This window comes from Nerophis lumbriciformis, linkage group LG39, assembly GCF_033978685.3.
Source record: "Nerophis lumbriciformis linkage group LG39, RoL_Nlum_v2.1, whole genome shotgun sequence".
In the NCBI taxonomy this organism is placed as follows: Eukaryota; Metazoa; Chordata; class Actinopteri; order Syngnathiformes; family Syngnathidae; genus Nerophis; species Nerophis lumbriciformis.
Window position 1 is genome coordinate 13,236,163 of NC_084586.2, and position 13,811 is coordinate 13,249,973.

The 13,811-nt window shown below is 39.0% G+C and overlaps 1 protein-coding gene across 1 annotated transcript in view; it reads left to right on the plus strand.

Moving 5' to 3' along the window:
• prkcea (protein kinase C, epsilon a) overlaps positions 1 to 13,811 on the plus strand; it is a 107,961-nt gene that overhangs the window by 75,442 nt on the left and 18,708 nt on the right. The window contains exons 9-11 of the mRNA XM_061931916.1: positions 376 to 587; positions 5,628 to 5,801; positions 5,867 to 6,021. Coding sequence (XP_061787900.1) covers positions 376 to 587; positions 5,628 to 5,801; positions 5,867 to 6,021 — 541 coding nt within the window. The remainder of the gene's footprint in view (positions 1 to 375; positions 588 to 5,627; positions 5,802 to 5,866; positions 6,022 to 13,811) is intronic.

Genomic DNA, 13,811 nt, shown 5'->3' on the forward strand with positions numbered 1-13,811 from the left:
TACTTTGCTGTTTTTAAGGCTCTTTTCCAAAAGCACAAATCAAAGATCTATATAACCGTAGTGCTATGCTGTTTTTAAGGATGTACTGCAAAAGCACTCTGCGAACATCTATACAACAGGAGTGCTTTGCTGTTTTTACTCAACTTCTGCAAAAGCACGAATCATTCGAACACGAAACTGTTTTTAAGAATCTGATGTAAAAGTGTTGTCATAGTCTTTTTGGGGTTTTGAACTGAACATGTGGTCAAAAACCTCTTATGGGCGGGATTTATCCATCGGTCAGTAGAAAAACCTTCTTGTTTTGTTCACGGCCGCTGTTAAAGAACACAAAGTTTTGCTTGAAGAACATTCTCCAACCTGATGTGCCGCCCACAGACTTGGCAGAGTTGGATCGCCTGCAGGACGCACTGTCACTGGACCAGCAGGGACCCCAGCACTCCTCTTCCTCCTCCTCCTCCACCAACTCCTCCACCTCCTCCTCGTCCACCGCCTCCTCCTCGGGGGTCCGGGAGAACGGGCAGAGCCAGAGGAGGACCCTCAAGGACTTCAACCTGATCAAGGTTCTCGGCAAAGGCAGCTTCGGCAAGGTTGGTCTGTTAGTCCTCGCTCTTGTTGCCGGGTAGATTTCCCCCACAAGGCTCAATAAAGATCAGTATTGTACAGGGGTGACCAAAGTGCGACCGCTAATTTTTTTAAGGCCCGCGGCACATTTTAAAATAATAAAAACTTATAATACACGGATTTAAAGTTGATCTAGAGAATTTAGCGTTGAAAGTAAATATAATAAATATTGATATATGACTTATTTTTAACACTTTTATTAGTGACACACTTTTGAATCCCCGAGATCTTTAGTCTGATTTTTTTTTTAAACTGTCATTACTCGAATAAAAAGCAATGTTGTTATTAGAGATGTCCGATAATGGCTTTTTTGCCGATATTGTCCAACTCTTAATTACCGATACCGATATCAACCGATACCGATATATACAGTCGTGGAATTAACACATTATTGTGCCTAATTCTGTTGTGATGCCCCGCTGGATGCATTAAACAATGTAACAAGGTTTTCCAAAATAAATCAACTCAAGTTATGGAAAAAAAATGCCAACATGGCACTGCCATATTTATTATTGAAGTCACAAAGTGCATTATTGGTGGGAAAGGGGTTGGGGAGGCGGGTTTAGGAGGGAGGCAGCGGGGGGGGTGTATATTGTAGCGTCCCGGAAGAGTTAGTGCTGCAAGGGGTTCTGGATGTTTGTTCTGTTGTGTTTATGTTGTGTTACGGTGCGGATGTTCTCCCGAAATGTGTTTGTCATTCTTGTTTGGTGTGGGTTCACAGTGTGGCGCATATTTGTAACAGTGTTAAAGTTGTTTATACGGCCACCCTCAGTGTATGGCTGTTGACCAAGTATGCATTGCATTCACTTGTGTGTGTGAAAAGCCTTAGATATTATGTGATTGGGCCGGCACGCAAAGGCAGTGCCTTTAAGGTTTGTTGGCGCTATGTAATTCCCCCCAAGTCCGTGTACGCAGCGGCGTTTTAAAAAGTCATACATTTTACATTTGAAACCGATACCGATCATTTTGAAACCGATACCGATAATTTCCGATATTACATTTTAAAGCATTTATCGGACGATAATATCGGCAGTCCAATATTATCGGACATCCCTAGTTGTTATGAATTATTGACCTGTTAAGGCTCCAATTACTTCACATCAAATGTTCCACTTTGAATATTTTTTGGTGGAATATATTTTGTGATTTTGTCATTTGAAACAAGGCATAAAACATCAGAAAAAAAACTTTGTCAACAGATAGATCAGACAAAAAATTATATCTGACTTGATTTGAACATTTTAATGACTGAGACCCTTTTGGGTCCCTTGGACAGTTTACTTTCACATAAATTGTGGTTACAATGGTTACAATAAATATTGTATTTGTTTTAAAATTAAAATATATCAAAATTTCCCCTGCCTGCTTTAATATTTCAGTTTGTGGCTATAAGTGGAAAAAGTTTGGTCACCCCTGGTTTTGCATAATAAATCATATAATCGTAATAATAATAAAGGATTAGATTTATATGGCGCTTTTCTATCAACTAGATACTCCAAACTGAATTAAGTGCTTAAAATCTAACAATAAACAACTGAACTGATGTAAAAGTTGATAAATCCTACATTTATTTTCAACTGCCTTACTACTTTTTACAAATTAAATGTATTAATTAAATACAAATCTACCCAGCTATTGAATTGATTTGGTTGGTTTAAATAGCCTCTGCCATTTTTTAAGCACAATTACATGTGATAAGTGCATTTCAAAGCACATAACGGAAAGAGTAAGAAAGTGATGAAAAATGAAATCATGATTAATAAGAATAAACAATTTAGTTAAATCAAACACTAAACAGCAACAAATAAGACCACACAACCAGTGTTGGGTTAGTTACTGAAAACCAGTAACTAGTTACAGTTACTAGTTACTTTATTTCAAAAGTAACTCAGTTACTAACTCAGTTACTTACACCAAAAAGTAATGCGTTACTGTGAAAAGTAACTATTTAGTTACTTATTTTTTTCTCCTTTTTTTTAAGGCTCCCATTAATGCCCTTTTAGCCTTAGTTTCAGTACTGTTATTGCACTGGAGAATAATACAATGTGTTGATCAACTTGACATGCATTTGCATCACTGAACTCTGCTAAGCAATGTGGTCTACATACAACACACAAAGACAAAGATATGTTTCAAAGGGCCAATTTATTTCAGGCCACAACAAATTGACAAAACTATTTGAAATAGCTGCAACATAACATACATAAGTAACAAACCGCATAATAACAACATAGCTGTAAAGCTGGCTTCACCCAAGGAAGGCACACATGACATACACAAAGCCTAATCAGGCATTTTTTTTCTCTCAAGGAATTGTGAAATAAAATCATGTATTCAGGAGATCAACACTGTAGTGAAGCCCAGAAGACTCTACACATTTCCCCAGTTTTAGTTTAGAGAAAATGAAAGATTGGCCTGGCCCACTAGCATCCCTCTTTATGTTTGTGAACTTTATAGTCTATACATTTAGAGTGATGTGATAATCAAACACTCTAGAAGTCTAGAATGAAATAGTATATAAGAGAATTGACAGTGTGTACCTTCAATGATGAGCAGAGGCAGAGTTTGGAGTGTTTTCTTTAGCTCGCTTTCCATGTTTATGTACTCACTGTCCAGGTACTTGGAACATGTTTTCTGTGCCATTTGTTGTTTGACGCCGGTATCATGCTATTTAGCTGCCAGAAAACAGGTGACTCCACTGTAGAAATAGCCTGCATGTCTTCTAGCACATACGCTGCAATGGCTCTATCAATGTTGTCCTGGCTAGCATTGCCTCCGTTAATATCCTTAGGTGGAGGTGAAGTGGCATCGGAGTCTGTGTCTCTCTTTACTAGCTTCGTCAAAGCATGTTGCTTATGTGGCGTGGCGAAGTTGGGAGAGTGGCCGTGCCAGCAATCTGAGGGTTACTGGTTCAATCCCCACCTTCTACCATCCTAGTCACGTCCGTTGTGTCCTTGAGCAAGACACTTCAACCTTGCTCCTGATGGGTCCTGGTTAGTGCCTTGCATGGCAGCTCCCGCCATCAGTGTATGAATGTGTGTGTGAATGGGTGAATGTGGAAATAGTGTCAAAGCGCTTTGAGTTCCTGAAAAAGGTAGAAAAGCTATACAAGTATAACCCATTTACCATTTATGTAGCTGTTTCAGCAGATTTGAATTGCTGTTTTGGGCAGTATTCCCGGGTGCGGTCACTGTTGCTACTCACTGCTCCCCTCACCTCCCAGGGGGTGATCAAGGGTGATCGGTCAAATGCAGAGAATAATTTCACCACACCTAGTGTGTGTGTGACAATCATTGTCACTTTAACTTTAAGTAGATGGGATCTTTGATCCAAGACACAACTTACATTTAACTAAAATGTTATTTTCTTTGTGCTCGACAAAAGAAAAGTAGTGACAATGTATCCATGTTAAGAACCTCGACTTCTGGCTTCGCCATGATGTCTTTTTAGTTGTTATGAGAGTAGCGTGTGTGTGTGTGTGTGTGTGGGGCCCTTTAAAAAATGACAGCATGTGAGGTGAGTGACGTCAGTGAGTGAGTGGGCGAGAGAGGTGAGGGAGCGCAACAGAGTGAATGCGTGCAGGTGCTCTAGCTTGGTGGATGGCTACGTGCAAGACACCAATAAAGTCACAAAATTTCAACAAACCGCCGGCCTCGTCATTCACCCTCGAGTCCGGAGCTGTAAAGACCCACTGCCGGGTAAAGTGAAGGGTGTTAGCCCCGAAGTACATAGGCCCTGGAGGAACGTCTCCCCTGCGCTCCGCTCCTCGGTCAAGGAAAGCACGCCTTTTCTTTTCCTTGTGAGACAGAAGGACGACACTTCTTCTGTTTCTAGCCGATACTACATTAAAAAATAACGTAAAATAACGCAGTAACGCATCATGTAGTAACGGTAACTGAGTTACTGGATATAAAAAAATAACGCGTTAGATTACTAGTTACCGCCGAAACTAACGGCGTTACAGTAACGCGCTACTTAGTAACGCGTTAGTCCCAACACTGCACACAACCTACAATTACCAATGATAGTAACTTCACCTTTGATTGTACTCGTATGTTACAGCATTTATTTATATGGCCCAATCCAAACAACCTTCCCTAGTCACGGTGCAAAAAAAAAAAATCAACCGGTACAAAAATTCAACACACATGGTCACAAATAAGACAACCTGTTAATTGAACTTTGTGGATATTGTAAAAAAAAATGTTTAATCAACATAAAAAAATCAAAATGACACCCATTTAAATCCATTGCAAGGGATGATGGGGAAAATGCAAAACACTTTCTGCACATTTATACATGTTTTCCGCATTTTAGCTGCTTGATATTTCTAAATGATTACAAAACCTTAAGGAGGTTGTCATGGAAGTCAACAATGTAGGAGTTGAACTTTCAATATATATACATGTTACGTTGCATGCAGTCGCTTTTGGCCCCTGGCCAAATTTTTAAGCCCAATGCGGCCCCCCAGTCCAAATGTTTGGACACCCTTATTCTAGATACATGTTTCAACATTATGAGAGCCCTATAGACATGAAAATAACACCCTTTAGTCACATTTACACTCGTTTAATTCAATCTAGTAATGATGTCTGAGGCTGAGCCAATCAGTGGCCACCATACTGAACAGCGCACTCTGATTGGTTTGGTATCATCCAGTGGACAATACTGCCGTAGTATAGTTATTTTTCAGTTAATTTAGCAATTTTTAATGCCTCAAAATGTTTAATTCAGGCCTAAAATATGCAAACTTTAAAGCGCTATGTGGTCGACTCTACTTGGAAACTCGAAAATCATCAACATTTTTAAAATGTTTATTTTATATTTTTTTCATTAATACATTAAATGTAAAATATATTGTATTCAAATATCATTATTTTTGTAATATATATTTTTTAACTGATTTGTTGGGAGAAACCATTTAGTTCCATTTTTTTACACAGCATTGTGTCACCAAAAGGAGCTTGAGTTTTCCCCAGTAAAGTACAATCTGTGTCCTCACCCAGGTGATGCTTGCCGAGCTGAAGGGGACGGAGGAGGTTTATGCCGTCAAGGTCCTGAAGAAGGACGTGATCCTGCAGGACGACGACGTGGACTGCACCATGACCGAGAAGCGGATCCTGGCTCTGGCCCGCCGACACCCCTACCTCACCCAGCTGTACTGCTGCTTCCAGACCCGAGTACGTGCACCTTCTGAGCACCCCGTCTTTATCCTGCCGGCCTCAACCGTGTCTTCCCCCTTCAGGACCGCTTGTTCTTCGTCATGGAATACGTGAACGGAGGAGACCTGATGTTCCAGATTCAGCGCTCCCGCAAGTTCGACGAGCCTCGCTCTCGATTCTACGCCGCCGAGGTCACCTCAGCGCTCATGTTCCTGCACCGCAATGGAGTCATATACAGGTACCCCGCAATGTCGCCTTTCTCTTTGTTAACGCTCTCGATTATGCAGATCCAAAAAATATTGTGACAGACTGCGTTTTTTTCTTGATTTCTCAGTGAATAATCAATCAATCAATGTTTATTTATATAGCCCTAAATCACAAAAGTCTCAAAGGGCTGCACAAGCCACAACGACATCCTCGGTACAGAGCCCACATAAGGGACGTGCGATGTGAATGACTATGAGAAACCTTGGAGAGGACCGCATGTGTGGGTAACCCCCCTCTCCAGGGGAGACCGAAAGCAATGGATGTCGAGTGACATAATATTGTGAAAGTACAGTCCTTAGTGGATCTAACATAGTAGTGAGAGTCCAGTCCATAGTGGGGCCAGCAGGACCAGCAGGAGACCATCCCGAGCGGAGACGGGTTAGCAGCGCAGAGATGTTCCCAACCGATGCACAGGCGAGCGGTCCACCCCGGGGCCCGACTGTGGACAGCCTGCACTTCATCCATGGTCACCGGAACCAGAATAACCCGGCGAGGAGGCAGAGGAGAAAATAAAAGAAACGGCAGGTCAACTGGTCTAAAAAGGGGGGTCTATTTAAAGGCTAGAGTATACAAATGAGTTTTAAGATGGGATAATGATGGGAATAATGATACTTTAAGCATTTTTTCTGCAGCCCTGGTTCACATATACACTGTACATAATTCAACATTTTTTGTAGTAGGTTAGGTTAGGTTACTGTCAGGTTCAAACACTGATGACATCTATTAAACAAGACAAGAAGCAAGGAATTAAACAGAGACAGAATTCAATTTGGCTCAATTGAGGAGAAACGCGTAGACACTGTACAAGGGTCGTCCCACGCTCTGACGAAAGATTGTACGCCTCCTCTTTTATTTGGACTTTCCCTGATTACATGGCAACAGCTGTTTCTAAGGGAGGGGGGTCGTAAACAGCCATCGCCTTTGGTTACAAAACAGTTCAAAGAAAATGTCGTAAAACAGTTTTAAAAAAAAAAGGTGCCTGGAGGGAGATCAGGCCTTGCCTCCTCTCCGCTTTGTAGATCTCGGGTAAAGACAAAATCTTCCTGTGGATTACAATACATAAAAGAAACCGACACCCTCATGTGGCTACCCATCCTACACAGTGGAGTAAGATCAAAGACGGCTTTTGTCTGCTCGCCGGGAACTCATTGAAACACAAAGTTTTGTGATAACTTAAATATAATTATTCTGACAGTTACTTTATTAGTACCCGAAGGTAAACTTGTTTTTCAGCCAGCAAGATCAGGACATGAATTGATTAACGTTGACCCCGACTTAAACATGTTGAAAAACGTATTCGAGTGTTAACATTTAGTGGTCAATTGTACGGAATATGTACTGTACTGTGCAATCTACTAATACAAGTTTCAATCAATCAATCAATCAAAGACATTCATTGAAACATACATAGAAAGGAACATATTAGATATGCAAAACAAAGACCTACCATACAGAGAAAGGAACATCTTAGATATGAAAAACAAAGACCTACCACATAACAAGCATCACAAACATTGCCAAGATCACAAAATAGTACATGTACTCCAAGTTCCCCATAAAAAAGATAAAACACATAAAATCCCAATCAGATAAGATTTGGGACAAGCCAGAATAAAACACCGTAATAAAAGAATAAATTATAAAATAGGTAGGGATTTATTTAATCCAGCAGATGGCACTATTATGAAACACCAACACAGTGTCAGCTGTCATTTGCCCATCATTACCTTATTGTATGGTATATTTAATAGGCTCAATTTTATGAAACAATAAATACAAAGGATGTTAAAAAAAATAAATACATTTTGTGGTTTATTTTCAGTCCTATTTACGGCTATCATTAAAAAAACCTGCTTGGACCTGGATCAGACCACTACCACTAACCCGGGGGTCGGCAACCCAAAACGTTGAAAGAGCCACATTGGACCAAAAATACAAAAAAAAAATCTGTCTGGAGCCGCAAAAAAGAAAAAGCCTTTTATAAGTGATATAATGAAGGCAACACATGATGTAAGTGTCTATATTAGCTAAATTAGCCTACTATAAAATGAATGACTGTGTCGGAGGCTGACACAAATTTTGACATCGGGAAACATTAATCAAATGCAGGCTTCTTAGAAGGAGAGATAATTCCTGGAAATTACTGGCTCAGAATGGCCAAAGGTATAGATGTGTGTGTCCAAGTTAAAGGAAATGGCGGGCTGTCTTCTTCTAATGGATTTATAACAATCTATGCAAGCTGGGTTACGTTTGCTGTGGTCTGGAACAACATGGCACACAAACAACTATCGGAAATGCAGCCATTATTACATACAGATAACGTGTCATGAGAAATGCAGATATAAATTAAATACACAGAGGACATATGAAATGAAATGAGCTCAAATATACCTACAAGTGAGGCATAATGATGCAATACGTACATAAAGCTAGCCTAAATAGCATGTTCGCATCGATTAGCTTGCAGTCATGACCAAATATGCTTGATAAGCGCTCCACGCAGGTCAATAACGTCAACGAAGTTCACCTTTGTGCATTCACGCACAGCATAAAACATTTGGTGGACAAAATGAGACAAAGAATGAGTGGCATAAAACAAGTCTTTCTCTGGCATCGTTGAAGAAAGTTACACATGTAAACAAACTACGGTGAGTTCAAGGACCACCAAAATTAGTAGGACAAAACGGCGCTCGCCAAATACTCTTCATCAGAGAAGCTTGTTTAATAAAAACAATGGGATTTGTAACAATTAGGGAGGTTTGTGTCATGTTGTCCTCCTACAGAAACCCTATTAAAACAAAAATATATTTCCCCCCTTCCCCCATCTTTTTCTTTTTTCATACATTTTTGAAAAAGTTCCAGGGAGCCACTAGGGCGGCACTAAAGAGCCGCAGGTTGCAGACCCCTGCACTAACCAAACGTGGAGCCTGGCACGGTATTGTTGGTAGAGATATGCATAAATATCTAATATCGATACAGGGGTACGTCGTTTTTTTTTTGTAGCATTCGGTTTTCAATGAAAATGTTTGCCAGGAGTTTTTTTCTGTATACTGTCTGTTATCATCAGAGGTGGGTAGAGTAGCCAGAAATTGTACTCAAGTAAGAGTACTGTTACTTTAGAGATTTATTACTCAAGTAAAAGTAAGGAGTAGTCACCCAAATATTTACTTGAGTAAAAGTGAAAAGTATGTTGTGAAAAAACTACCGGTACTCAAGTACTGAGTAACTGATGAGTAACATACACACTCATATCATATATATATATATATATATATATATATATATATATATATATATATATATATATATATATATATATATACACATACACATACATATACATTGATATATACATACATATACATTGATATATACAGTATATAATTTATATGTATTTATTTTGCTGTTTTTGTTTACATGTTAAAGGTGTTTTAATGAATATACATGCATGTTTAACACATATAGATTCCTTTCTTTCATGAAGACTAGAATATAAGTTGGTGTATTACCTGATTCTGATGACTTGCGTTGATTGTAATCAGACAGTAGTGATGATAACGTCCACGTTTTCAAATGGAGGAGAAGAAAAGTTACTCCTTTCTGTCTAATACCACATGAAAGTGGTGAGTTTTTGGCATCTTTTGGCCAGCTTCCATATTCGTTTTTATACACTTTACAAGAAATATATTGGCGTCAAACTCCGTAGCTTGCTAGCTTGTTTGCGCTGGCTTTCGGAGACTCTTATTTTGAAAGCGCAGTCGCGATGGAGCGGCACTTTTATTGTGAAGACAGGAACGTCCTCATGTGCGGTCAGTTTTTAGGCTTTTGACGGGATTTATGGTTGGAATGAAAAAGTATCTTTTTTCCTTCACACTTTTGATTGATTGATTGGAACTTTTGTTAGTAGATTGCACAGTACAGTACACATTCCGTACAATTGACCACTAAATGGTAACACCCCCACAAGTTTTTCAACTTGTTTAACTCAGGTCATGTGACCACCTGGCTCTGTTTGATTGGTCCAACGTCACTAGTGACTGCATCTGATTGGTGGAACGAAGTGAAACGTCACCAGTGACTGTATTTGTTGAAACGCAGGCACTTTGAAGGTCTGTCTGACAGACCAAAACAAACAAAGCGTGCATTAACAGATCGATAAAAATTAGTAGCGAGTAGCGAGCTGAATGTAGATAAAAGTAGCGGAGTAAAAGTAGCGTTCCTTCTCTATAAATATACTTAAGTAAAAGTAAAAGTATGTTGCATTAAAACTACTCTTAGAAGTACAATTTATCCCAAAAGTTACTCAAGTAGATGTAACGGAGTAAATGTAGCGCGTTACTACCCACCTCTGGTTATCATACAGCCAAATGCTGCGCTTAAAAATATTGTCTTTGATAAAACACACAAGAATATAACCCTTTTATCCGTTCAGTATCCGTGTGGTAAAGGTTTTATACAAAAACATAAGATAAAAAGGTATATTTTGTTATGCTCTGTAAACTGACACGGCTTCACACCTGAAGTTCCTCATAGATAAATAGAATACTTAATAGAATTGTAGCAAATTACTTCGTTAGCCCGCGTAGAATCCCGCAAATTCAAGTGTCCATAGTACGGTTGTCCCGATACCAATGATTTGGTACCGGTACCAAAATGTATATCGATACTTTTCGATACTTTTCCAAATAAAGGGAACCATGAAAAAGTTTAAATTATTCGCTTTATTTCAACAGAAAATCTTGCAATACAATAAACATATGTTTCCTATTGCACTCAAAGAACAATTTTAGAAGGTTAAAATTAGAGATGTCCGATAATATTATTATAATTATATATATTATATATAAATATTGTTATCGGCCGATAAATGCTTTAAAATGTAATATCGGAAATTATCGGTATCGTTTTTTTTATTATCGGTATCGTTTTTTTAATTTAATTTAATTTTATTTATTTTATTTTTTTATTAAATCAACATAAAAAACACAAGATACACTTACAATTAGTGCACCAACCCAAAAAACCTCCCTTCCCCACACAAAAGGGTTGTTTTTTTCTGTTATTAAAATTCTGGTTCCTACATTATATATCAATACAGTCTGCAAGGGATACAGTCCGTAAGCACACATGACTGTGTGCTTACGGACTGTCCACTAATAGTACTAACCTTTAACAGTTAATTTGACTCATTTTCATTAATTACTAGTTTCTATGTAACTGTTTTTATATTGTTTTACTTTCTTTTTTATTCAAGAATTTTTTTTAAATTTATTTATCTTATATTATTTTATTAATTTTTTTAAAAAGGACCTTATCTTCGCCATACCTGGTTGTCCAAATTAGGCATAATAATGTGTTAATTCCACGACTGTATGTATCGGTATCGGTTGGTATCGGTAATTAAGAGTTGGACAATATCGGATATCGGCAAAAAAGCCATTATCGGACATCCCTAGTTAAAATATAAATTAAAGGGCATTAAACACATTGTGTTTTTCTTGTTGCACTCAAAGAACAATTTACAATTTTCCATACAACATATAGTCTGCCATAATCAAGGATTAGATTAGAATATAATGAAAAAAACTTTATTTACATTACATTAAATGCTTCATGATTTATGGTTGCCAATCCTGGTCTGTACTTAAAGAAAAATACAATTATTAGTTAGTACTAAAAACAAAACTATGGATAAATGTACACAGATAAGGCATGTAGCAGGTAAAACACGCTTTTGTTAGAGATAAAACACATATTGTGTTTGGGGTGGTATAGCTCGGTTGGTAGAGTGGCCGTGCCAGCAACTTGAGGGTTCCAGGTTTGATCCCCGCTTCCGCGATCTTAGTCACTGCCGTTGTGTCCTTGGGCAAGACACTTTACCCACCTGCTCCCAGTGCCACCCACACTGGTTTAAATGTGACTTAGACATTAGGGTTCACTATGTAAAAGTGCTTTGAGTCAGTAGAGAAAAGCGCTATATAAATATAATTCACTTCATTTTAGCAATTTGTTACCAAATTCAGTCATTTTACTTGCACTAGTTGAAGTTATAGAGGCGGTCCTAACTGCGCTAATATTTGGCATCAAGCCAAGCAGCTGTGTGCGCGTCTACATATCTACATTTTATGTATCTACAAGTTATGTATCTATGTGTTATGTATCTACATGTTATGTATCCACACGTGCACAGCAGAGGAGCTGTTAACTTATAAGCGTACAGTATGTGTGTTTGTGAGAATGTCAACGTGTTGGCTAAGTGATGTCAGTGAGTGAGTGGGCGAGCAAAGAGAGGAGCGCGCGCACTGCACAGTAAAGCGATGAATGGGTCCGGTTGTGTCCTGCAAAACTAAAAATAAAGTAACGAGATTGTCAAAAATCGGCAGCCTCGAATTCTGAGCGGATCTGAGCAGACCAATTGCGGAGTAAAGTGAACTGAAGGGAACGTCTCCCCTGTGCTCCTCTACTACGGTCTGCACCGGAGCGAACAGCAGGACAGGTGCAGCAACTACATTATTACCTGTCACTCTTTATAACTCCTTGTGCAGATCAGAATCCTTATTATTTAAATGTTTACCTAAGTTTGAAGCAAAGGTGGTAATACTAATGGCATGTTAGAAAGCAACACTTGAAGCGCGGCGCTTCCCTGTTTAAAGCGTCACTTTTATTGTTAGTTTTGAAGCCCAAATACCTCCATATTGTGCTTAACCACCCTCTTTATTAACCAGTGGAATTGTCGTTTTTTGCCATTCTTCCCCACCACCATGTTATTGCTTGTATGCACTTTGTGTGTGCGTTTTGACACATTCAACATCGTGCGCCTCGGCTCTGTAGTCCCCGCCACACATCGGCACTTAGATGAAAGAACGGTACCGGGACTTTTCAAAGGCGGTATGATACCGATTTCAATCAATTAGTGTTGCGGTACTGTATTAGTACCGGTATACGGAACAACCCTAGTCCAAAGCATCCACCTCAGTGTCAGTGCCTTTTTTTTTAATTGAGTATTACTGCAAAATGAGTCACCTGGGGGCCAAAGAATGTTGCAAGTGCCAGCTCTTCGATAATGACGGTGAGAAACACGATCGAATTCAAGAAAGAACTCCTAGCAAAGTACCAAAATGACGTACACGTCTTCATTGAAGGGAAAACCTATTTAAACATTTAATTGATCAAATATATGTATTTCACTTTGTTGTCTGCAAGGGAAAAAAACTAATATTTCTCAATCAAATGTGTTTTGTGTTTATAGTTTTAGCTTTCTTGATTGAATTAGATTTACATTATTTCTTATGAAAGAATTGTGTCCGTTTTCAGACTTTTCAGTCTTCCCAGGACTTTTTGGAACCAATATCCTAATTACAGGGTTAGGGTTAGGGTCCGGATCCGGCTCCGTTTTCATACTTTTCAGTCTTCCCAGGAATTTTTGGAACCAATATCCTAATTACAGGGCTAGGGTTAGGATTAGGGTTAGGGTTAGGGTCCGGGTCCGGGTCCGTTTTCATACTTTTCAGTCTTCCCAGGACCTTTTGTAACCAATATCCTAATTACAGGGCTGGGGTTAGGGTTAGGGTTAGGGTTAGGGTCCGGGTCCGTTTTCATACTTTTCAGTCTTCCCAGGACCTTTTGGAACCAATATCCTAATTACAGGGTTAGGGTTAGGTTTAGGGTTAGGGTTAGGGTCCGGGTCCGTTTTCATACTTTTCAGTCTTCCCAGGACCTTTTGGAACCAATATCCTAATTACAGGGTTAGGGTTAGGGTCC